Source organism: Amphiura filiformis, chromosome 15 (genome assembly GCF_039555335.1).
Source record: "Amphiura filiformis chromosome 15, Afil_fr2py, whole genome shotgun sequence".
Taxonomy (NCBI): Eukaryota; Metazoa; Echinodermata; class Ophiuroidea; order Amphilepidida; family Amphiuridae; genus Amphiura; species Amphiura filiformis.
The window spans coordinates 30,747,736-30,774,999 of record NC_092642.1 but is presented as its reverse complement, the minus strand read 5'-3'; the positions used below and the strand labels follow the sequence as shown (position 1 = coordinate 30,774,999).

At 36.0% G+C, this 27,264-nt stretch overlaps 2 protein-coding genes across 3 annotated transcripts in view; one reads left to right on the top strand and one right to left on the bottom strand.

Moving 5' to 3' along the window:
- Nucleotides 1-27,264, bottom strand: part of LOC140171505 (gonadotropin-releasing hormone receptor-like) — a 137,050-nt gene that overhangs the window by 6,363 nt on the left and 103,423 nt on the right. For both annotated transcript variants that reach the window (XM_072194774.1, XM_072194775.1), the window contains exon 3: nt 5,226-5,421. In XM_072194774.1, the coding sequence (XP_072050875.1) occupies nt 5,226-5,421 (196 nt within the window). The remainder of the gene's footprint in view (nt 1-5,225; nt 5,422-27,264) is intronic.
- LOC140171994 (uncharacterized) lies at nt 9,879-10,556 on the top strand. The gene is given in 4 exon segments (XM_072195341.1): nt 9,879-10,087; nt 10,089-10,122; nt 10,124-10,294; nt 10,296-10,556. Coding segments are annotated over 4 exon segments (675 nt in total).

Here is a 27,264-nt window from a genome sequence, read left to right as displayed (position 1 = left end):
GTGGAAGCTTTCATGATTCAACTAGAAAGTACACAATGGTCCCCAGTTGGTGCAATGAACAATAAGCCAAAAGCAGAAGATATGAAACGGCCACCTCCCAAAATCAGCAAAGGAAGCACGATCTCCATGATGAAGTTCAACTGGCACGGAGGCATTACATTAGTTTTCTGACCTGATTCAGACAAGTTAGTCCACGGTTGTTTGATGGCATGTAGAACCGTATTCATTTTTAAGCAATGTTGAACACTGATAGCGCCCTCAATTTTCATACAAATAAAAATTTAGTGAATAAAAATTACCACCAACAGGCAGAAAAAGATAAAAAAATTGATGAGGAAAACAAAATCTAAGTTAAAAATAGCTAACAAATATGTGTATATTAGTGTGATAATTACTGGTATTGTTAAGGACTAGAATTGCAAATTATGCAATTCTTTGTTAATAAATGATCACATCAACCAACCGTATATTATGACGAATCAATACCTGTCCGGCTATTTTACTTTTAAATCTCGTAGGCAACTATAAGCTCTTCAAATATTGGCTCAAAATGTTCAATTCGTTACACCCTTCCACTGTTTAGGTATTTCAGCTAATAGTCAAATTGTGGCCCATACTCTGGCAGCACCTCACAAAAAACTTCCGCAAACTGGAGGTGCAACATCGCCATAGTATAATTTGGGTACACTGTTTGCATACATCTACGACCATATGGCACCAAGCTATAACGTTAAGTGAAAGCTGAGATGTTCTTGTTGCCCATACAATATAAAGGGCAAATGGTTTTTCATTGTGTCAAAACTGTTTCACAATGCAATGTATCGTTACCAGAGAGAAAACGCTAACAATAGAGTTAAAATAGTAAACACCAAGTTCTAAATTTTGTGACGGTGCGGTTTCGTTATGACGTCATAACAACATCTTGTGGGGAATGTTTGTATATACTTATTTTGGTATCACTGGAAAGAAGAGACCGATAGATGTACATCGGTATCAAATAATATTGGTATATGATATTTATAATAGAAAATTAGGGTGGTTTCAACAACGTAGCTCATAAGGATGATCGTTGCTCTCCTATGATACATTTTGAGAAATTCATATCCACTAAAACAAACAAAATGCGAAAATGAAAGGAAAGGAAAAACAAACAAATTACCAATGTTCAAATTATCAGTACAGTTCATTTAATTTGGACAAAATTTACTTTATGAACCAGTTATTCAGATTTATCGCTTTAACAAAATATTTACTACAGCATGATTTTATCTTACGATTTCGTGGTATTTAGTTGGGTCCGATTGATTTTTAGACAATAAAGTTGTTATGATACACAATAAATGTTGGTCAGTCTGTGTCGCAATCCATGCCCGGAAAGCCTCTTTGAAAAATCGAAAATATGCGACAAAGATAATATTTGGCGGAAATCTGAGAGGACTTTTCTTGATTTAATTTGACCGATAATATCGAGCATTCTGACTGTAAATACTCAGTGTTAAGCACGTTGTTTGAAATTCGGCTAATGATACTTTTATCAAAACAATCGGGATACATACACAAGAAACGGTCAGTCTGGCACAAGTATATTGATTACCGAATAATGTTTACTATCACACGTCTGATAAAATTGTGTTGAAGTTTCCCTTCCGCTTTACGTTATTTATAATCGCGTGAGTACATCAGGGACTTTTTAAAAGCTGCTTTTTGAAAATTTAGAATAATACAGTCGTGGACAAAAGTTTGGAATATTTTTATTTTTGTATCAAATTCAGTTTTCAATCATTATTAGGAACAGATTTATTGTTCTGGAGTAATGCTCAGTTGAATTTAATTGAAAGATATGAATGTCCTTTGATGTTTATATCACACAGTTTGTCAATTAAACAAAGAATAACCTGAAGAAGCGCATTACAATGGAAGGATCACACAATCGCAACACTTTTTGGCGATCTCTTTGTATCACAAAATGAGATGAAAGACACTAGCAAATTTTATTGTTAAAACAAAAGTTAAAAGTAATCTGAGATTTGTTCAGATAAGTCTCTTGCTTGAGAAAACACATCTCAATATTTGGTGTGTCCACCCCTTGCCAGCTCAAGGTCATTTGGGCGACGTGACATTCCCTCGTCCAGGTTTGCCAAGGTCCCTTGTGGAATATCTCGCTAGCAAGCAATGAGGGCGTGTCTACGTTCCTGCAGGTTGATTGGTTGGTTGTCCATGTTACCTATCCTGCGGGATACTTCTGTCCATAAGTTCTTTATAGGGTTCATATCCGGGCTCAAAGCCGACCAGTCCAGGTGTTCTACATTCTCATTTTCAAGGAATTCCATCGTGCGTATGGTTCTGTGCGCCGTGGTGTTGTCATCTTGGTTCACGAAATTGTTCCCGAAGTCTCTTCTTGCAAACGGAAGCATAACTGTATCAAGAACATACAGGTAGTGGTCCTGGTTCATGTGTCCTTCTAGCATGTAGAGTTGTGATTTCGACCTACTGTGAAATGCTCCCCATATTGTGATTCCACCACCATCTTCCTGGACTCTAGGAAGAATACAATCCTCAAGCAGGGCTTGACCAACCTGTCTTCGGACCTTGAATCGGTCATCTTGTGTGTGGAGGCGGAACCGGGCCTCTTCACTGAAGATCACATTACGTCAGTGGCCTACTGTCAAATCCCTATGTCTCTGTGACCAAAGCAAGCGCGCGCATGCCGATGTCTTTGCAGAAGTATCGGCTTTCTTATTGGTTGTCTTGCGCGAAAACATGCACTAACCAGACTATTGTTCACAAGTTTCCGGGTATCAGGTGCTTTTATGGACCTCAGCCATTCTGTTCTTAGCCGAGATGCAGACTTCGTGCGGCCATTGCGGCAAAGTCTCAGGAGAGATCGGTCTTCCCTGGCAGTTGTCTTTCGGGGCCGACCTGACCTTGGTCTAGGTGTAGTAGTTCCGGTCTCCCAATGTCTCTTCAAAATTTTAGAGACTGCACCTTATGTAATTCCTAAAGCGGCGCCTATATCCTTCTGTTTGTAGCTGAAATTACGTAAGTCGATGACGCCGGCGTATAAATATACGCTCAACTCGTACACCATGATCAGAAATATCGTATACAACAGACAGGTTTAACAAAACAAAGCTGGTTTCTTCACACCGTAATGCAACAGCCAGTGTAACCTTATGAATCATATCGCTAAAATAACTGCAAAAAGGATGCCCGATGTTTCATTGGTCAGGCATAAGGAGCCATTGTCCTACATTAGGTATTGTGTGATATGGAATTGTACCTAAGACCTTGGCAGACACCCGTGATCCAGTTTGCATGGCATATGGGTTATTGATGGTAAGAAATCTGCACTTAAAAACAGGGTTATGCCAAAAAATAAAAATATTCCAAACTTTTGTCCATGACTGTATAAAACATATTCCTAAACTGACATTTTCCTAATGGTTTCCTGGCCGTCATTTCACTGTCTGTCTTATTATTTTTAACTTGAACTAAATGTGATTTATTACAATAATATGTTAGCCACAATAGTTATAAATTTTAAAATAGATCATGGAACCTCAACAGTATATTTTTCTTCTTGGCGAGGCTATGATGTCAACGCCTATATGTGTCGCGCACATATATTCGGCGTCCTCAATCGCGCGAGTGCGTATGCCAGCGCTTTGTGTGAACTTTTGCTATCTATTTGAAGCTGCGCCCAATGAAATTCGCGCGCCTCTGGCAAAAAGAAAAATAGTAAACACATATTTACAGCAGCCATAGTGCATGATAGTAAACACGCCCTTTCTTCCCCTTTACATCATTGATATAAAATGTCCAGGAAGCAGCTGCTAAGAGCAATCAGTGTCTTGATGGCCGCTTGGTTGCTCCTCACCGCCGATAATTGAGAGAGAAGGTCGATATTAGGAATAAGACGCTAATCAAGCAGATTGAATGACAGACTCCGGTTTGGGTTACCTATTCTATTGTTTATCTGCCTTTAAGTGAGACGAGGTTTTGTTGGTTTTGTTATACTTTGAAAACGTGCTTGATTTATTGTTGTTAATGAGTTATGTACGTTTTACAAAAGTGTTGTTGTTTCAGTCCTCTGTACAACATAACTCATTCTTTTGATTTCACGAAGGAACTCTTGATAAACTTGATCCTTCATTGATTTACATGTACAGCCCTTTTCCCCAGTAAAAGTGGCACAATTGTGATTTTACCTATTCCTTGTTAACTAAACATATCTCGAGATTAAAACAAGAAAATTGAACAGAACAAACGGTATTTGAGAGCTAGGACTGCTCCCTGTAAGCATCATGTCACAACGGTATTCTCTAATTGCCAAAGAGGGCGCTTTTTACTTGCACAGTTTTTTTGAGACAGGCTGTATACTTTCCTATTGTTTTGTCGGAACTTTTACCAGTTCATAACGGTATTTTCTAATTGCCAAAGAGGGCGCTTTTCACTTGCACAATTTTTTTTGAGACAAGCTGTATGACCAGAATCCAGAACCATAATATGAGCTTGAAAAAGATTTGTTTTGGACTCACTATGTATATCAATGCGCCATGTATTAGTTTTTGTAACTGAAGGCTGTGACGTTAATTATACTCTCTAGTTGAGCAGAGAGTGGTACATTTTTGACTAATAAGGTAACACACATTATATTGTTTAAAGCCTTAATGTACGATCTTTTATCAGAATATACCTTTATTTTTTTCAAAACCGGTTTTTTGGCATATTTCTAATACTTGCACATGTTCCAACTTACATCTATGAGAAAACTGTCAAATTCGCCCTATTTGTAGTAAAATGGGATGATTTTCTGTTGGTCTGACATATTATCATAATTTTCAGATTATGATAATATGTCGGAACGATCGCAAATCTTTGTCTCTACGAAGCCAGTTGGTTACGCTCCCTCCACACACGTGGAGGGAGCGTAACCAAACTGGCAGGATATGAGACTAGCTCTGAGGCCGCACTCGTCGTCTTAATCCAAAAAGTGCGAGATATTTCGAGTGGTAGAGGTGAAGTTTATGATGTTGTTTCTTTGCAAATTTCCAATGTTTTTTGCGTCCAAATGTATTGGGAACTTGCATAATCATTGCATTTTATCATTTTGGAAGAAAAAAAGAAAAATCTAAAAATTTAAAAATTTAAAAGATCGTACATTAAGGATTTTAAGTGTTCTGACTATGTGTAATAAATGTAGCTATAATTACAGTGATCCTTACCTTGTCCTATGCTGCTTGTAATTTTGTAGAGTATGAGAGCATAGGCTAACACCATGAGGAGAAGCGGCACCACGAACTGTATAATAATCACTAGGGTGGTGTAGATCTTAATCTTAAGAGGTTCATCTAGTGAAACACATTGATGAAACAACCTGTTCATGTTCACCGGCGCGATCTCTGTCCTGAAGAAAATAATCTGTGGGAAAAAAGAGGAAAATATAAGAAATATGTTTGCTTACGTATGTCTAAGAAATGCAAAATCATTTTGTTTGTTTTATTGTCGCTTAATATTAGGATCGGACAAATAACCCGTTTCGGTAGATTTAAAGAAAATATTAAGTAACAACATGCTGTATGTTACTTGCTAGCGTTTAATAAGATCCGCCAATCCGGCTTGAATTTTTGGGGCGGGAGAACATTCGGCCTGGATTGTCAAAAAGTGACTGAAAAGAACAACAGTGGGTCAATTTGCCGAAAGGTGGGGGCGACACGCCCGGATTGACGCCCATTTTACAACGTCTTATGTTAAGCAACCTACCCTTCATTTTATGATGTTATTGAACTCATTGAAATGTATTGATGATAACTCAGCTCAACATGCTCAATAAGTTTCTTGCTTTGGGTTGCAGAGTACTATACAAAATAGATCACAAAGATCGCGACATTTAAAATACTTTGTATATAATTTGCGAAAACAATGATTGCTTGTCAAAGTTTTGTATTAAATTAATGAGTTTTTAGGGGATATGTAGAGAATAACTTTAATTGAATTTGATAGTGCCGTTATTCGTGATACAGGATGGCAAATATAATACATGTATTTTGCTTCAATGTGTACTGTATATTCAATGTTATTTTAAAGAGGTTATACACTATAAAAGATAATATCTTTGCAAAGAAGAGAAAAGAAATGAAAAGGGGATCTTGCAACACGATTTTTAGGTAACTAGTACTTGTAGCCGACTGCGAAAATAGGGGATGGTGTACGCACTACTTCCCAAATGAAATTGGAAGCAGAGGTATTTACAACACATCGCTGACAAAACGTATCGCTGCTCTCAAAGTACCAAGTGGAAAGAGACGTAACATCATGGATGTAGCTTCTAAAACAGCACTCAGAACCAGCTACCGGTATGTGATATGGTTATGCCGTCAAAGCAAAGCATTCCGACAGATAGACCTTATTCAAAGCTGGAAACCGTCTCCATGTGAAGATAAAGAAGACGAACCAGCACACGACACTCAGACCTAAATATGTATGTCAAGTGACACTTATAAATATTCCTCCACGACACTTTACACAGCTATACACTAGTCCTGCCTGCTGCCTTACATCACCCCGGGTGGACCTCATCTGAGGGAAGCGGAACGGTTGGGCACTCACCAGAGTCTGGTCCTAAGTCCAGAGACCTCAGAGAATTGATTGATGCCTACTCAAGACAAGGAGATATGCAGTTCAAGAAATACTTCCCAAGACACCTTCAAATAGGCATTATAATGGAGTGCTCATCTGTATAAGGGTGAAATAAGGCTCCGAAGGTGACTGCGCTGGTGCTCTACCAATGAATTACTTCTCTTCTATAGAAGGTGAAAACGTCTTGGGTCAGTAACCACCTGTTCTTGTCACAATTTGAACCTTGAGTCTCCAAGACACATACATATGCTGGAAACAGGGTCTTCTCAGTGGCTGGCCCAGAGCTTGGTATAATCTATTCTCCAACCGTTGAAACCTTTAAATCTGCTCTCAAAACTCATGTTTCAGATTTCCTATGTTTGGGTTCTCTTGGTTTTCTTCTTTGTTTTTATTTTATTGCGCTTTGAATCCATCGGTAAAGGCGCTTTATAGGTGTTGGTTAATGTAATGTAATGTATTTTATAGTATGAAAACGATGTTTCAATGCAAGTAACTTAGTGGGAAAGAAAGTAATATTTTGTAATTTCTACTTCGAATGAAGTAAAATCACGATTTAAGCTTTATTTGATACTGCAACTTCCATTAAACGAGTAGTAATCTGAACGCGAAATAGATAAAGCTATATGCTTTTGGAAACGGCGCCATTTATTCCCTTTTCTTGTCGTCTTAATGAATTAGAAATGTTAATAAAAAGACCAATAATGGAGATTACATCTGATACTGATCTTTGGTTCATACTTGAATGTTTGCTAATGAAACTAAAGTCTACAGTTTTATGAAACTAAAGTCTACAGTTTTATATCCGAAGTCTAGACCCAGTCAGGGACCAAATTCTCCTAGCAATAATAAGTTATATCATAGAGGGCGTAAATAATGTATCGCCCTCTATGTTCTGCGTGACCACGTTGCCGCTGTGTGGAAATATACAGTACCCGTGACCAATACCATTCGGCATAATGTGAATACATCAAAAGATTAGGACAGCTACAGATTTATATGGATTTATGATAATCTGCTACCTCCATGGTCAGTGTAACTAACCACAGTTAGTCCTGGTTATCAGGCTGGAGGTAATATATGTGATGCGATCAAGCAAAATCAGTCGGAACTCGGACATATTGATTTTGAGATATAGCCATACAAAGGAAATATTTCCTTTTGTTTCCTTTTGTTTTGGAAACTCTTTAATTGCACATATCTTTGGAACTGGTTCTTCAATTTTAATGGGGTTTTCTCCAAAATCCAGATTTGTAAATGCTGTTTACTATCCTATAAGAAACTGCAATTTCAATATTTCCGAGTTCCGACTGATTTTGCTTGATCACATATATTGCTACGAGAATTTGGCCCTTGGTATTTCAAACGGATTCGCAACTTTCCATTCATCATGATTAACTGTCGAATGCGTTGAGTCAAGTTTGAAAGTAGTTGTGGAGTGTGGTGTGTCTATATGCTTGGCGTACAAGTGACATTAAGACTATGCATTAACCATTAAACGTTGTTTCCAATAATGAACACATTTAGCCATCAACCCTCTCGGTACCATTTTGGAGCTAGATATTTTAAGATTGCATTTTCTTTATTTCTAAACAGGTATATAGCTACGATACTGATTCAATTAACTCACTTTATACGGGCAGGCAACACTTGAAGTGTCATTTAAAGTCACGCGTGTGACAGAAGACTTTAATGTACCATGCTGCTCGATGACTAAAGAACGTTTCTAAAGTTAGCATGGTTAGACGCGGAAAAGTTAACTACGGGTAGCTTCTTATTGAGACACTATTCAGCATTTTAAGGATACTTTGCTGAATAATATCGGTGCCAGAATTCAATACTAAACCCGATTTAAAGTGCTGAAACACACACAGAAAAACGTTTGTTTTACTCGAACTCAACAGCTCCATATCCTCAATGTCAAATGAGCTCAGCTCAAGGTTAGATGGACTTAAGATAACCCATTCATTTGAGCGCTTATTTTAGGGTTTTATAAGCACCACAGAAATATATTGGTTTGGTATCACTCTCCCTGGTAGGGTTAGGTATAATGTTTGGTGTAAAATGTTAAAGGTGAAATATTGCTATCACAGTTGTTATTAAAGCCTTAATGTACGATCTTTTTAAATTTTTAGATTTTTTTTCTTCCAAAATGATAATATGCAATCATTATGAAAGTTCTCAATACATTTGGACGCGAAAAAACATTGAGAATTTGCAAAGAAACAACATCATAAACTTCACCTCTATCACTCGAAATATCTCGCACTATTTGGATTAGGACGGCGAGTGCGGCCTCAGAGTTAGTCTCCTACGCAGCCAGTTTGCTTACGCTCCCTCCACATGTGGAGGGAGCGTAACCAAACTGGCTTTGTAGGAGACTACGATTTGCGAGTCGTTCCGACATATTATCATAATCTAAAAATTATGATAATATGTCGGACCAACAGAACGGTTTTGAAAAAAATAAAGGTATATTCTGAAAAAGATCGTACATTAAGGCTGTAAAGAGGTCATAATTCATATTCTTGGTGATTCCCTGTCTCATTCCGTTGTACTGCAGTAACGATATGCGCATAGGTCACAGCTATTTTTAAGAAAGGTAGTGCAGCTGATGCAGGGAATTATAGACCAGTCAGTCTAACCTCAATTGTGTGCAAGATAACGGAATCAATGATAAGAAAGCAGCTTATGGCATTCATAAAGGAGCATAATGTCATCAAAGATAAGCAACATGGGTTTAGGCAGGGCCGTTCATGTGTAACACAACTTCTAGAGATTATGGACATTTGGACAAAACTACTTGAAGAAGGTGCTAACATTGATGTAGTGTATTTAGATTTCCGCAAGGCTTTTGATTCGGTTCCCCATCAGCGCCTTTTGAAGAAAGCAAAAGCACATGGGATAAACGGCAAGTTGATCCACTGGATTGAAAGTTTCCTGGTTGGATGTAGACAACGAGTCTCAGTAAATGGAGAGAAGTCAGCATGGGCCTCAGTGAAAAGCGGTATTCCACAAGGCAGTGTCCTTGGGCCAATACTTTTCATACTTTACATCAATGATCTGCCGAATGTGGTGACCAGTTTAGTAATGATATTTGCAGACGATACCAAGGTGTTCACGCCGGTCAATAATATATGAAGCTGATCGTCAAAGACTGCAAGAAGATTTGAATCATCTCTGTGATTGGTCTACTAGATGGCAGTTACAGTTTAATGTTAGTAAGTGTGGCATACTGCACTATGGAAAAGATGCTTGATGAGGAAAAAGATCTTGGAGTCCAGTTTGACAAGACACTGACCTTCGGGAAGCACATAGGAACAATAGCAAATAAGGAAAACAGAGTTGTTGGTGTGATTAAGAGAACTTTTGATCACATGAATGAGCATGTATTTAAGACACTTTACAAGTCTATGGTTCGTCCGCATTTGGAGCATGCAAATAGTGTATGGAGCCTACTTGAAGAGAGATATTGACAAACTTGAAAAAAGTACAACGTAGAGCAACAAAAATTGTTCCATCACTACAAGATCTGCCATATGACAAAAGATTAAAGCTGTTAGATCTACCAACACTGGCTTATAGAAGACTTCGGGGTGACCTCATCCAGGTATACAAGATTCTACATGAACTACAAGATATTGAAGTATCGAAGATGTTTTGACATGACAAGGAATGTTGAAGGACTGAGAGGCCATGATCTGAAGATTAATAAGCAGAGATGTTCTACGAGGTTACGGCAAAACTGCTTCTCACAGAGAGTGTGTAATGTGTGGAACAAACTCCCAGCAGCTGTTGTTCATGCCCAATCCACCAACATCTTCAAGAATGGTATTGTCGAGTTTCTCACCAAACATATTGACATGTATAGCTTCTCCGGGTTCTCAGCACAGGACCGAATTACTTGGACATCCAGATAATTCCTGCTCTCACATCACATTATCCATCCTTCCATTGCATTCAGTACTATTGCAATAAGTTTATGTGTGAATATGGATGGACGTTATAAGGCTAAAAAGCCTTCCTTTTGCAGTGCCCAACTCTACAGGTCTACAGGCATATCGAAGATGACGTAGTTTCGATTATTGTTGGAAAGGCTTTCGGGAATAACCAAATGGCCTATGATTTAATCTATTGGATGAATCAGAGCATGAATATATACATGAGCCATCTCCTGATGTTTTTAGAGATTTTCCCCACATCATTTCCGAAGAAAGTATGTATTGTACCCACGTTTTTTGCAAAGTACGTAAAACAATGGACGTATCGTGCAACACGTCCGCCCATCTCTTGTTCCCAAAATGACAAAGTACGCGCTAATCGACCGACTATAGCACACCACTGTTCGATAAGCGTTAACATCCCTTTTAGGAGCCGTATCTGAACATCATACTCATCAAAAGTTTAGTGTGTGTTAATTGTACTTCATATATTGATGCCGAATGCAGTCATGCGACGTCAAATACACAATTACATCACTGGAGTGGATGCAAAACGAGCAATCAGTACCTAATTGATTCTGAACTATCTGGAACTAAATCTAATGTCTTGTTAACTTGACTATATAGTTATAACGAATAGTGTGAGATATCGGCGAGTGCACCACCATTCAGAAATAGACTAATCAGACTATGTCGATCGAAACTGATCAATTTCTATGTTCTTATCAATATGAATTTAGGTCGATATCTGATGGATGCATAGTGTCAGCTTATCACTTTCACTTACGGCTCTAATGGCAATCTTAAATGACCTTAGAGCATAGGCAATATTGTATGACGGCATGAGAGAAGTTATGAAAACCGAGGTCCGACGTTAGGAAGATAAAACAATAATTAATGTAAAGTTATTATGACAGATGTTTTTACGGCTAGGGGAACAATCCTTTCAGGGTAGGTAAGGAAATACATCTCACTCTAGTTCAATTCAGAAGCCATTAATGTTCTGCTTGTTTTTAATACATCCCAGTGGATACATGTATCATGACTTATTTGTCCCAGTGTGTACGGATTACTTTACTGCATAAAAGACAACTAGATCTACTTAATTTCAAGAACCACTAACCCTATTTAAAGCATTTTGCACCTACTTGAATGCATCTGGTTATAAATTGCAATACAGTACATACTAAACACAAAATAATTCTTTATTGTCACTCGCAAAGAAAGCATAATTGTGTACTTGCATGGAATGGGTTATACAGCCCTGAATGTTTGACGCTCGTCGGTAAGAGCTAATGTAACCGCGAACCTTGTTTTTATTTCGAGATATTACTTACATACAAAATAATGATATCAATAATGTCTTGTCTAAAATTGTAAGCAACGAGGGGCATCAAACATTGTTGCTGTCTATCACTTTGTTAGGGAAACAGAAGTAAACTTATTAAGTATGATGTTGAATAATTCAATTTCTTTCTCAAATTATAGCACAAATTCCCAACTTGTTTAAAATCTGTACCTAGCCGATAATAAAACTTAACAATCTCTAAACTTTTCTTCAAAGTCACTCGTTTGTTTATTAAGCATCTCGGTGTTGAGGTTCTGGTAGGAATATCCATTGAAAGTATAGAAATACCTGGATTGGGGAACTCCTTGATTGGGTACCTTTTGCGATAAATATTGTGTTTTATGTTCAGCACTGTCAGCACTGAGTACGCTTCCGTCTTCTGGTTCTAACTATCATTGAGTCATTATACAATAGCACTAAAACACAACTAGGGGTTCAACGTTATAGCCAGTTGAGTGACCTCACATGACTGCCTGTTCACAGCAAAAAAATGAAATATGAAGCTTTAAAGTGACCACTGCTCAGTCTGGTTTAACAGATATATCTCACGGCATTTAATTTTGATTTCATATCATTTAAATATGTCAAGCATATCACATTGTCTTGTTGCCTGAAGGCATGGTCATATTCTTCGGGGCTATTACCTCGTGTATAATAACATTCTATGCTACTTCAGAGATGTAAGGAACAAATGAGTTCATTGAAGAGTGTTAATAATTGTGATGACATTTCTATGCGTAATATCCACGTACGATGCTTTTTAAAAAGACATCGCCGAAATCATTTGAGGGATTGCAAGATTGGTTAAACGGTACTTCTGTACACCTTCATTATGATCATTGCATGTACTTGCTGCAACTTTGTAGTCGCTATACTTTTTCTAGATCTTTTCGAATTTACTTCGCTTTTGTTACTTCTTTATTTTTTTCTTGCTTTCTTTTTCGATTTCTTTCTTTTCCCTTATCTTTCTTTTTCCTCATTTCTCATCTCTTTTTTGTTATGTTCATTAAAATATTTTAAACATTTTTGATCTGTCTATTAGGGATACACCATTAGACTTCAAGGGAGGGGGTGGTTAGGAAGTTGGGGTCGGGGATCTTTTTTTACTGTTGGTGGGGAAAGTTTTTTTTTGCTCATGTAGTGGGGGAAGTTTTTTTTTTAAAACTTCCTAACCCCCACCTTGAAGTCTAATGGTGCGTCCCTTACGCTTCTCTGTAGAATATAAACAAACACCTGGATTAAAAAATAGTTAGCAAACTGATGGGATTATTTTTTAACTTGTTCGGATGTATCAGTAATTGCCCTTTGTGATCACAATCAATGTACATGTCCAACCTGGTGTAATATAATTGTCTTCATTATATTCTTCCATTTTATAGTGCAGGCTTCACCATGAAGTATGAAAGTATGGCAAAGATCGATAAAAGTTGTTCATTTGAGATTCCAGATGGAGTGTGTGTAGTTTCATGTCGATACTTTGTGTCATACAGGAGCTCTTTCCAATTTCGGGATTTACAATGAAAATGAAACTTGCTTATTATCTTATTAAGCTTGGGTCCGGTGGGGTGGGTGTGGGTATGTGTGGTGGTTGGGGGTGTTTGTGGAGAAGGAGTTGCCTGTAGGTAGGGGTGAGGTGAGGTGATGTGAAAGTGGGATAGGAGGTGGGTGGAAGTGGGTTGGGGTGAGTGTATTAGTCCGGCGGTGCAGAATGTGTTTTACGTTTGTTTGTGGGGTGTGTTACCTTGAGATGGTGGGTTGGTTTTCGTCTGTTCACGAGTGTGTGGGGTGTTTTGGTATTCAGTTGTGTGGAGGATGACTGCGGTGGTGTTTTAATGTTATGGATGTCTCTGTATGTTTCCCTTGTATTATTAAATGCAGTGTACACGCTGTTGCGTAGGTGATTAAGTGTAATTTTTATATAATTTATTTATATAAATAGTTCATTTTAATACCCAATTGAGAACAATAAACAATCCAACCTACACCCCTCACTCATTCAAATAGCAAAGCTACTCAAATATGAAGAAAACAAGACAAAACAAGCAAATACACCCACGAATTGTTTATTGGGCATACCTGGTGACAGCGATGACGTATAATCTTACACATACAGTTAAGTTACCATTTCACTTATGCTAACCATTTGACCCGTCAGTACGGGAAAACAAAGGGAAACAAACAGTTAGCCTCGAAGCCCATAAACTATAGTTATCCGATGACTATTCTTATCCAAACTTTGACAGGAAAACGTATACTGTGTGTGTCTGGGGAATATACTGTTTCAAACGGTGTGAAGTCATGGATCTCTCACATTTCAAAGGGAGAGAAAAGGAGCGAGATTGATTTCTTGAATGCAGGATCGTTATACAAGTTTAAAGGGGATATTACTTATATGTGTGTAATATTATGGTGGTATGACATGCCTGAACAATATATATGCCAAGATTTCAATTTCTCAACAACCACAAGGTACATACCAATTTAAATGCTGAGAAATTTATTTTAAATGCCGTTTTTTGGAACTAAGAGGGACTGACCATCTGATGCATTATGAGATCACTTATTCCTTAATTATTTCTAAGTACATGTACGTATAATCAGTCCGGTCCAACTGCTTGCTCGGGAAACACTGCCGGGCCAGGCAGCATGTTGCCTGAGCAGGCAACATGATATCCCACAATGCAATGATATATTTCAAATAGAGCATCCTTTAATAGTTCTTGGTTCAGAGTAAAGATGTAGGTACAATATATAAGATTATCAATGGATCTACAATCGGTAGTATTTTTTCATTAATTTTAGTTAAAATAAAGCTAATTTGCATATTTTAATCACTTTTTTTTTAAACACCGTTAGAAATTATTTTGTTCCGTGTATATATGATATGAAATAAACTTAAACTATTTTGTTATTGACATTATTTTCATCCCGGTGAAACCTTTTTTCGCCTTGTGAAAAATTGTCAACTTACAGTATTGTAAAAGTAAAATCACCATGAACAATTTAGGGCTTAGGGTCTTTTTATCTTTTCAGTTTCCGTAAGTCTTTTGATCAGATACGAAAACGCAAGGGATTCAGTAAGTTACTGTAATCTGACTTCATTGTTAACTCTGAAGTACCAATCAGCTTATTTCAATAGAGGTGATTGCTTATGTCAATAAAACCGGGAGAGAAAAGATTACGTTAACACCAGTGTTTTTAATGGTCTAGCGCCCTCTCGTCTTTACATTGGTAAATTGATCTACATTAATTTGACAAAATGCATGCCAATCCGAATGACAAAGTCCATTTTTTTCTGATTGGCTGTTCTAACTTTCTATAAACAAAGCGATCATTAGTTGTCAGGTAGATACACAGAAACTGTCAGAAGAAGTCATTTTCTATATCTAGCAGCGTAATAGACCGTTCACAAACACTTGTAAGGGGGAGGGGCCTGATGCAAAAAAATTTCATCGCAAAATATTCTTTCAGGCCCCCCCCTTTACAGACCTCAAAAATTGTAGGCCCCTTTTTGACATGAAAATTATGGGTCAACCCCATAGAAAATCATATAAACTCAATTTTTCCAGGAAAATTTTTGATCATTTTTTTTCAGGCCCCCCCCCCCTTAGGAGGGTCAAAAAATTTCAGATCCCCCTTTTTGCATCAGGCACCCCTTACAAGTGTTTGTGAACGGTCCCTAAATATGACAATATCAAGGTAGGGGAAATATAAACTCCCATAACTCAACTTTTACTCTTGATAATGAATTCATCGAACGTTCTGGTATCATTAGTTGTTATGTAGATACAAAGGAAATGTGAGAAAAAACTTCCATGTGTAACACTAACAGTGTCAAATATGATAATATTAAGGGTAGGGGAATATTACCATAACTCAACTTTGGCTGCATTAATTGTGAAGGGGAACACAGGAATACAAATCGTTGCACCAAAATTTGAATGTAGTATACGATTGAGGTTTCTTACGTTAATTGGTGCAATTGGACCATTTTAAAATTTGACCTTTATTTATGATATTGATATATTCGACGTTATAACCCCTGAACTAAGCTTCGTAGAACTATGACAATTGTCTTTTTAAATTCTTAGCGATGAGAGGAACAATTTGAGATTACAACATTACAACATGATAGGATAATTTTTTAGTATTGGCCCCATTATGACCTTCAACCCCTCGTGGGAAACTTAATTGCTTTTAAAATAATGCCAGAAAATGAGAACAATCAAATAGCTACATATTGATGCCAAAATGGAATTCATTTTCGTCAATGAAACTTGTGTTTTGGTGATTTGTATGTCCCCTTACCCCTTAATATTGTCATATTTTACGCTGTTAGACATTGAATATTAACATTTTCATACATTTTATGTCTATCTACCGGACAACTAATGGCTTAATTGCTTTTAAAATAATACTAGAAAGTTAGAACTATCAAATAGCTACATATTGATACCAAAATGAATTCATTTTCATCAGTAAAACTTGAGTTTGGGTGATTTGTATGTCCCATTACCCCTTAATATTGTCATATTTTACGCTGTTAGACATTGAATATTAACATTTTCATACATTTTATGTCTATCTACCGGACAACTAATAGCTTAATTGCTTTTAAAATAATACTAGAAGGTTAGAACTATCAAATAGCTACATATTGATATCAAAATGAATTCCTTTTCATCAGTAAAACTTGAGTTTTGGTGATTTGTATGTCCCCTTACCCCTTAATAATTGTCATATTTTACGCTGTTAGACATTGAATATTAACATTTTCATGCATTTTATGTCTATTTACCGGACAACTAATGGCTTAATTGCTTTTAAAATAATACTAGAAAGTTAGAACTATCAAATAGCTACATATTGATACCAAAATGAATTCATTTTCATCAGTAAAACTTGAGTTTGGGTGATTTGTATGTCCCTTACCCCTTAATATTGTCATATTTTACGCTGTTAGACATTGAATATTAACATTTTCATACATTTTATGTCTATCTACCGGACAACTAATGGCTTAATTGCTTTTAAAATAATACTAAAGGTTAGAACTATCAAATAGCTACATATTGATGCCAAAATGAATTCATTTTCATTGGTAAAACTTGAGTTTTGGTGATTTGTATGTCCCCTACCCCTTAATATTGTCATATTTTACGCTGTTAGACATTGAATATTAACATTTTTCTCATATTGTATGTTTAACTACCTGATAACTAATGGTTTAATTGTTTTTAAAATAATGCCAGAAAATGAGAACAATCAAATAGCTACATATTGATACCAAAATGGAATTCATTTTCGTCAGTGAAACCTGTGTTTTGGTGATTTGTATGTCCCCTTACCCTTAATATTGTCATATTTTACGGTGTTAGACATTGAATATTAACATATTCGTACATTTTATGTCTATCTACCTCACAACTAATGGTTTAATTGCTTTTAAATAATTTTAGAAAGTTAGAACTAACAGTTAACTACATATTGTTACCAAAATGAATTCATTTTCATCAGTAAAACTTGAGTTTTGGTGATTTGAATGTCCCCTACACCTTAATATTGTCATATTTTACGGTACTACACATGAAAAATTGACATTTTTTTAACATTTTATGTCTTTCCAGCTAACAATTAATGCTTATTTTGCTTTAAAAGATTACAACGACCAAATGCCAAAATGAATGAATTATAATGAATAAATGTCGAGTTACGTTGGTTTGTACGTCCCCTAACCTTTAATATTGTCAAATTTTACGCTGTTACACATTGGAAAATTAACATTTTTATCATATTTTATGTCTATCTTATGGTTTTTCTGTTAAAATAATACTGGAAAGTTAGAACAATCAATTAGCTACATGTTGATACCAAAATGAATTCATTATTATGAGTAAAGGTTGAGTTATGGTGGTTTTTATTTCCCCTACCCCTTAATAATGCCATATTTGACATGGTTATACATAGAAAAGTAACCTTTTCTCACATTTTATGGCTATCTACCTGACAATTAATGTTTGCTTTGCTTTAAAATAATACTAACACATTTGAACAATCAATTAGCTACATATTAATTCCAAAATGAATTCATTATCATGAGTTGAAGTTGAGTTATGATGGTTTATATTTCCCCTACCCCTTAATATTGTTACACACGCTGCTACATGTGGAAAAGTAACTTTTTTTTTTTACATTTTCAGTCTATTTTCCTGACAAACAGCGGTTGATCTCACCCACACATATAAATATTCAAAATATTACATGAATGGCAACTTAAAAACACATTTTGTTAATAGAACTTATATAGTTCAGCCGAGTGACATATTAAAACATGTAAAACACCCCAACCCTGAACCCTATACACACCCTGCACCCACCCCACACCCCCACACACACCTACCCCAAACCCACACAACACAAACCAACATGCAAGCAAACATGCACATACATAAATATTTGAACCAGAACATCAAAGTTTGCCTAGATATGCTTGATATTAAAAACAAAATTTAAAAAAGGAAACTTAATTAATTTTGAAAATAGAAATTGGTACAATAGTAAAATTTGAAGCCGATGTCACAAAAACACCCACCCTGCGCATTGTTGTGAAAAATCTGATTTTTCACTAGTGTATGGACTGGCCACTTCCAATCATGATCAAATGAAACCTAGGTTTGCTTTCAAATAATACTAGGCAGTTAGAACAATCAATTAGCTACATATTCATACCAAAATAAATTCATTATTATGAGTAAAAGTTGAGTTATGAGAATTTATATCTCCCCTACCCCTTAATTTTGTCCTATTTTTGGTGATTTTATGCGATTATACGTCCACACATAAAATGACCTGTAAAAAAAAAAAGTGATACCACAATTTGAGTCCACTACCTACCTAGCAGTGATCTAGAGGGTCCATACTAACTACCTATGGTGTCAAACCTTGTATGTAGTGGAGGGTGAACGAAGTCATTTTTTTGAGGTTGCTGCTCCTGTACTACTATAAATATACATAACTTTTGTTACCATTGTGTTATTAGTTTTTGAGAAAAGTGCAAAAATAGTCACAAATTTATCGAAGGGTGTAATACCCCTTAAAGGCCATACAATGGCAAATACGCGTTCATCAACCGACAATATTATAACGCTAGTCTATAAGCACCTATACTGAACTCGTTGACATTCTTTTACAAGATATCCAGGCTTGGAGGTGCCGTAATTTGAGCATTATGATCAAAGGTATAGTGCATGCAAAAATGTGCTCATATTTTGATGCATACTGAACGCAATACAGTCGTGTGATATCAAAGAGAATATGCATACATCACTAGAGTGGATGGAGCAATCAATTACCTAACTGATTCTGAACTATCTGGAACTAACATCTTGATATTGTGAAATATTGGCGAGGACACTACGAATCTAAAATAGACTTATCAGACTATTACGCTCGAAAATGATCAATTGATATGTTCTTATCAATATGAACTTAGGTCGATACCTGATTGATGCATAGTGTCAAGTTATCACTATTTAATAGTGAGTTTATGTTTAAATTTGAAGCCCAATTTCCCAAATCCCTAACCCTATTCTCAGAATGTTTGCACTTGAATCGTGTTATTACCTGCAACAAAATATACTAAATCAAAAGATAAAAACTCAATCTTCAATTGCCACTCATAAAGATTGCAGATTTTTGTTCCTAAATACTTGCCCGGAGTGGTATACCGCTTAAACTATGTTTGCCACCCGTCAGTAGTAGCGGTAATATAACCGTGAAACTCGTTTTTATCTTGTTTCTATTTCGAGATATTACCTACATACAGATATCAATGATGCCTTGTAAAATTGTAAGTAACATTGAGTGGCAAACACATTTGTGGTCTGTAATGTCATTAGGCAAAAATGTAGGTAAAATTAAATATAACTTTTAATGACGTTAAATAATCCTACATTCTTTAAATTATAACACAATTTCCCAACTTATTTTGGGTTTGTCACTGCTGTTAAGATCGATATGAAATAAATAGGAAATAACACGTAACTCTTTCAAAGCCACGCGTGTGTTTATTACTTTAAGCATCTGGCTGCCAAAAGTTGGTCAAGAAGTTCATCGAAAGTTTAGCAACACTCTCCGAGTGGGTACTTTCTGCGATAACGATTGCGTTTTTATTGTCAGCTATGAAAAGGCAGCACTGTGTATGCTTCAGTCGACATGCTCTAACTATCCTTGAGTCATTTTTAAATTTAAAGCTAGAAAAAGAAAAGCACGGGTTCAATGTTTTATAGCCAACTGAACTCACATGACTGCAAGCACTTCCATACAATTTTCACAGAAAAAAATCAAATATGAAGCTTTTAAAATGACCACTGCTCCGTTTGGTTTATCTGACGTATCTCACGGCATTTTATTTTGATTTCATATCTTTTCAATATGTCAGGCATATCACCTTGTATTTTGCCTGAAGATATGGTCATATTCTTGCGGGGCTTTTACCTCGTGTATGATGACTTTCAATGCTACGTCATATTTTGAAAGGAACAAATGAGTTCATTGAAGAGTGTTGATTGTGGTGACATTTTTTTAACACCACATGCGTAATATCCACGTACGTTGAGTTTTGAAAGTGTTTATCATTTACATCATGCGAGGTACTGCAAGAATTGTAAACCTGCATTACTACGCATTTTGTATGATCATGCCACATATAGGCCTAGTATGTAGTCAAGCTTGTTTATATTAATAGCTGTTCTTTTTTCTCTCTCTTTACTTTTTTCGGTTCTTTTTTCGTCTTTCTTTTTCATTTTTTCATCTTTTTTGCTTGTTTCTCTTTTCATTCTTGATTTTAATAAAAGATCTATTAGCGCTTTTTTGTTCAGATGTATTAGTAAATGCCCTTGGTGATATTGTTGCATCACAATGTGCCAATTGTTTTCAGTCTGACGTGCCCATGTGACAAAATACATTTCCTAAGTGTTTTTTTATCATGCTATGTCAATGTCTCGTTCTTATTCTCTGTGAATACGCGGATTTCATAATTAAGAGGTAGAGATATCATTATAAGGAAGAATATGAGGTTTTGGGAGGAACATAAAGTAAAAGTTATTGGTTGATGTAAATTACTTCAAGGGGTGTGGGTGTGAATGCTCAGTTTGAAAGCGATGTTCCTAGTAACATTCAGGGTCTTTCCATTCAAATGAGTTTGGTAATGGATGAGTGTGTGGGGGTGTGTGTGTGGGGGGGTGTTCTCAGTGTTCTGTATTGTGTGGCTGTAATGCTTTGTTTGTGTGTTCTAATCTGTTAGTTGCTATCTGTTAGTTGCTATCTGCTAGTTGCTATGTCCTGCTTTTTACGGAACCAGATTAATTCTTTATTTTTTTTTTATATACAATTTGGAACAATAACACCTCTAACACACAACCAAACTAAAGATAATAATGAAAGCTACCCAAATACAAAGGAAACAAATTGAATCATAAAACTATTCAATTGGACATTTTGAGTGGCTACGGTATCGCACCTTGTTTTCAATCCGAATGGAAATAATTAAATACACCAAATGTTGTATTCAAAGAGTTGTTTAATGGGCATATCATATATGCCTATATAATATCCACTATAATAACGTATACTTTTGCCTATGCACGGTTACCATTTCAATTATGCTAACCATTGACCCTTCTGTAAAATAGAGAATGGAGTAAACAAACAATTAGTCTTGAAGCTTATAAACTGTACTTATCTGATGTCTATTATTATCCAAACTTTGACAGTCAGACGTATTACTGTGCGTCTGGAGAATATACAATTTCAAACGGGGTGAAGTCATGGATCTCTCACATTTCAAAGGGAGATAAAGAGGCGAGATTGATTTCTCAAAAAAAGGATCGCCACGCAAGTGTTAAAGGGGATATTTACTCTTGTCCAAATGCTTGTGTAATATTATGATAGTATATCATGTCTAAACAATATCTTAAACTAGATCTCAATATCTCAATAACCACAAGAACCGTGATAATATAGTGCTGATAATTTGATGAACCGGCTTTTGGGACTAATAAGAATTGACCATCTGATCTGATGCATATATGTGAGTGGCATACTCATAGCATAGTGAAGATAAACGCCAGTGCCTTTAGGGAGGAACACATTGACAGCATTATGTTTTTGTCACTCGTCCATCGAAGAATGATAAGAATTTGATTAAACATGACTAAGAAAGCACCTACAACCCTCAAGTTAAACTAAGATAATAATATAAGGGTTTGTTACTACGCTAGTAGCAATGTCGAGTTATAAAATGTTTACAAATGATATGTTGATGTTGTCATTGTTGTTGTTGTTATAGTTACTGCTGTATATTAGTGCGTTATCAGGGTATTAACAGCATTGATTTATTTCACTAAATATTTCAAGGATTGAAATCAGCACATTTTCCAGCTCATAGGCTCGTATTCTAGTGGTTTTAATAAACGCTGTTATAAACAACTTCCCTCTGGAATCAAGCACCTAAAAACCCCCATTTACTAACCTTAAAGATATATCAATTAAGGCGGGTTAATACAAACACAAGAATTGGTCTGAGCGGTCCGAGCCTTTTTAGCTAAGCTTTTTGATAGCTACTTTCAAATCAAAACTAGAGCAACGTTTTTTGTCTTGCTGTTATTTATTAACGAATGCCTTCAACAGATTTTTGCTAATGCAAGTTGGTCTTTGTACTTTTATAAATGTGTGATGCTAAAGGTGATGAGCAGTAAAAGACGTGCTATTATATTAATGTATTCTGCCTCCAGTGCATAAACAAAACTTGACCAATCTAGTGGGTCACTACGTCGAGGCAAATTTACCGAATGAGAAAGTGACTATCCTCCGGGCCAAATTGTTCATTTGTCTTTCATATTGAATGATTATTTTTGCCTTTTATAAAACTAGTTGTAGTTTATCCTTAGGGTAGAAGATTTAAGGGGTTTACAAATGGCTACTTTTACATACACTTCTTTTATTTTGTTAACGATTCACGTATTTATTCACTAAACAAGTGTAACAAACTATAGTGGCAAGTTGGTGTAATTTTTCTTTCAGAAATAAAAAAAAATATATATAAGATTAGCGTTACAATGAGACATCTGAAGGTAAATTCAATAAATGTTTTTTATGTTCAATTGATATTTGGAGAGAAAGTCCAAATGCTGATTTGATTCTGAATTATGGAAGTAAGAATTTTAGAGCCAGCCCCTGCAAGCTGCGTTAATAACATGTGGCATTGTGGTAAAAGGAAGAGTTATGGGTACAGCACTTTGCATTCTATAATACCTGTCAGTATTATAAAAGAGAATCTTTGACGTTGTCCTCTTAAATTGTTCAGGTCATCTTTTATATATTAACCTCTTCATGTCACTTTGATATTGAAGATAAAGTAATGCATTACGTGAGATGTGTTTCTGACAACTATTCTACTAGACTAACGTCTCCTCCTATCGACGGTAGTAAGGTATTGTTGGTAAACGTGATACTTTAGTAGCAGTCTCAAACCAAGAAATGTTCAAGGATAGAATATGGTAACAAAATAAAACACGAAAGAATACGAAGCAGAAACAAAATAGTAGTAGAATAGTAATACTAGTAGAATATCAATAAAGGAATACAGGGAGAAGAAGGAGAAGAAATTGTAGTGGAAGGAGGATGATGAAAAGAAATGAAAAAATAAAAACGCAGATGCAGAAAATGTGGGGATGAGGCTGTCAATCGGGTTACACACATTTCAGTCGTATAGGTAAAAACAAATTACCAGGCTGAATGCAAAGTACCATTAGAATGCACTCAAATATCAAGGAGCACTAATACTAGCGAAATACTTAGTTTCAGTTCGAGTTAAGTGTCATTATATACATCTACTCCATCGAAATGAACCTTTTCACTACCTTTTACTGCCGTTCTTAATAAACTTTGAATAGCAGATATATAACGTTTTATTATTTTAATGTTTTGGTAATGTGACATAACCTACTTAATATTTCCACGGAATCAACGAGACCTAGTTTTAAGTATGTAGATGAAAATTAATGTTGAATTAGAATTTTGTTTACATGTGCCTGCGCGGCCTCGCAAAATTGCACTGCAATATTAAAATGATTAATATGATGGTATTTAAAAGCAATCAGTTAAATGTGAAATTTGCAAGTTAATCTTCTACATAAGAATTGCTTTTAAACCTTTCACCTCCCAACTTTGAAAACAAGTAACAGCATATGCCATATCTACCAAATATGCGTGATGGTATTACTGGGATACTTAAAATAATCGAAATACTCAGATAACAAAAAACATCGGTATTCTACTAAACATCAATTCGCCCAAACACTTTGTTCCAGTTTGACTAGTTGTTCCACTTGATGGTGTCCGGATTGAATTACAGTAAATTGTAAAATATAGGTTCAGTAATTGAAATCAACTCTAACAACGTACATCGATTGCTTGGAAATCTTTACCGAGTGTCTACAATATCATATTACGTTATCGCTTTCACGTGCAAAGTGGTCACTCTTGTGTGCTGTATACTCTAAATATTTGGCCATTAAAATCAGTCGTTTAATTTAAACAAATTCTAATCATCTTCAGGAGAACGAAACCCAACTATACGCTTACATTTTTATATTTTCCGTTTAGCTGTGGACATGAAAATAAATGTAAAATTCGGAAGCCATTTAATAAAAGGAATGAACAAAATTGCTTTTACGATTTATTAGAGGTGGTTTAAATATGCCATTGAACATGCTGAGTACATTGTGGTTCTCAAATGGTTATTGATAATGAAGCAGGCGACAAAAATAAACAGTAGTGGTGCATCCCACATTGTAGAATTTTGAAAAATGGGTTATGGTAAACACTCAACCAAAGCACTGGAATTTGCACATAATGTTTGAAATCTACACTAAGTCATTTCCATGACCAGAGTTGTGAACCTTTCCTAAACCTGTGAATTGTGTGCAAATTTTGTCGTGTTTCTTCACATTCTTCTTGTTGAGAAATGCATTGATACTAAACTGCTCACATAAAGAAAATCCGCACTTATGTAACCAGTCCTGCACCAACACTCGATCTTGTTATGACAATTTGATTGATAGGATCGTGTGCAGAATCTTATTAGCTCTAAGTTGCTACCAAATTTGCTACCAAACACTCTTAATTCACAGAGATTGATACCAGTATAAACTTGGTCCATTTGTAAAAGTTGCAAATCATTAATAATCAGAATAGTAGTTTAATATAGTGTGTAGTTAATGGAGTTTTGACATGACCGTAGAAAATCATATTAATCAATTATCAATGTAAAGAATCAAAATGCTGACAGAGGATTATCATATTGTCCTTGTTCATTTTTTATTTCCATATATAAATCGATAGACTTAATAAACCTGAACGTCCCAGCAGACTTAATAAACCTGAACGTCCCAGCAGATTAAATTAAAATTAAAAAATGTTTATGCTGTTCTTATCTTGAAATTTTTTTCACGTTGAGCAACGTAACATGCGCAATGTATAACATTTTACATGTGATATTCACAATTAAAACATTTCATCTGATACTGCACAAAAATAGTACAGTTAAAGTATACCTGACGTAGAGGGGGTAACCTTTACCCAACATATCTCAAATGATAGGTAGTAAACAAACATACAAGATATGCCAACCTAGCTAATTAACCATACAAATTGAATTTGACGCATTAACTGTTTTATTTAATAGTTAACGCAACAATGAACAAATAACATTTGATGAGGAACCCAGACAGAGAGAGAGCCGACATAATGACGTTCGATCGAGTATCGTTTCTCGCCTCACACTGGAAGAAACGGAGTTCGTTAACCGTCAAACCTGTCAGTAGTCTCGTGTAACGAATGTAACGAATGAGGGGACATTTCCTCTAATGAAGCATTTGGTGTAATCTGATCTGTTACTGTGTGACAAAATATGGTCAGTGTACCAACGCAGTATGTATATGCTATGACCAGTACTTTCATTGCGGCAACCAATGAAAAACATCCCGGGGTATCCATGCAAAGTGAAACCACAAATGACTTTTGCTGTAATTATGGTACCATAAATTGAACCCATTCATCCGATAGCAAGGCCGGCCGTCAGACTGCGACGGCATACGAGTTGCTGAAACCTCATTGCATTTTCAAGCGGTTCTTTAAGTTTAAGGTAATTTTTCACAAATAAATTCCTTAACTGTACCTGGGATGTCCAAGGAATTACTAGTTTTTCGTACAGGCAGGGGCAGATTATTGACAAACTGGGGAATCAGATTATCTTTTTAGTCCTGATTTCCAGAAAGTACCCTCGCCCCAGGCGATTACTTGTCAAATGTTGACAATTGATCAAATGTGCATTATTGGAAGCATTCTTTTTCAGATAAAGCGTCGGTACATATGACAAATGGTTAAAGAATATATGTAGCGTAAATTGTTGATCCATTGATTTTTGTTTTTCTGAACATAAACAAGATCTTTTCTACATTTTCTAAGCACGATATTTACAGTGAAATAAGATACGTTGCAATCCAAATCGATTTTGCGTAATTAAGACCGACCCATATTTGCCCCGGATATTTAAGTCCTTTTACCTCAAAGAGTAGATATGGACGTTTCCAGCCCTCTTACAAATAATCTATAGATATGGTATGAACAGGGATAGAAAGGCAATCTAAAACATCTTTGCCATGGGACAATTCTGATGACCGTCCGTGCTTAGATTTCCTGAATTCCCTCATGGTAGTAAGTGTATAATATGAATTGCCAAGAGAACTAAGCAATCTTGCCTTTTATATGCACTACAGCTCATTTACAGGAAAATACCACACGGTGATAAAAGTATAGCTTTAACCCTATCCGTGGTGCTTTTGCTATCGGAAGGGAAAGAAGAAACGACAAAGGAGAGAAGGTGAAGAAATATATCACTTGGTACCCCGGGATTCGAACCTGGGACCCCTCGCATGCCACACAAAAGATCACCGACCTGTAGCCACCGAGGTAACGCTGCCCCGGGCAGCGATTCCCTGGGTATTTATGACTTAGGCTGATTGCGTCATCAAGTCACGTGGAATGCATGCACACACGGTGGTTTTAATAGTGAGCTTTAGTGAGACCTGGTTGGGTTAGGGTTAAGGAGGCCTACATCTAGGAAAAACATGTGGCGATTCCATATTATGGATTTTTAATTATTCTGCTATAATTTAGTTATAGATCCAGGGTAATTTATATGATATTAATTCAAAACATTATTACCGAAAATACACAGATATCGTCAGGCGCCCGCACCATATACTGTCGTATCTC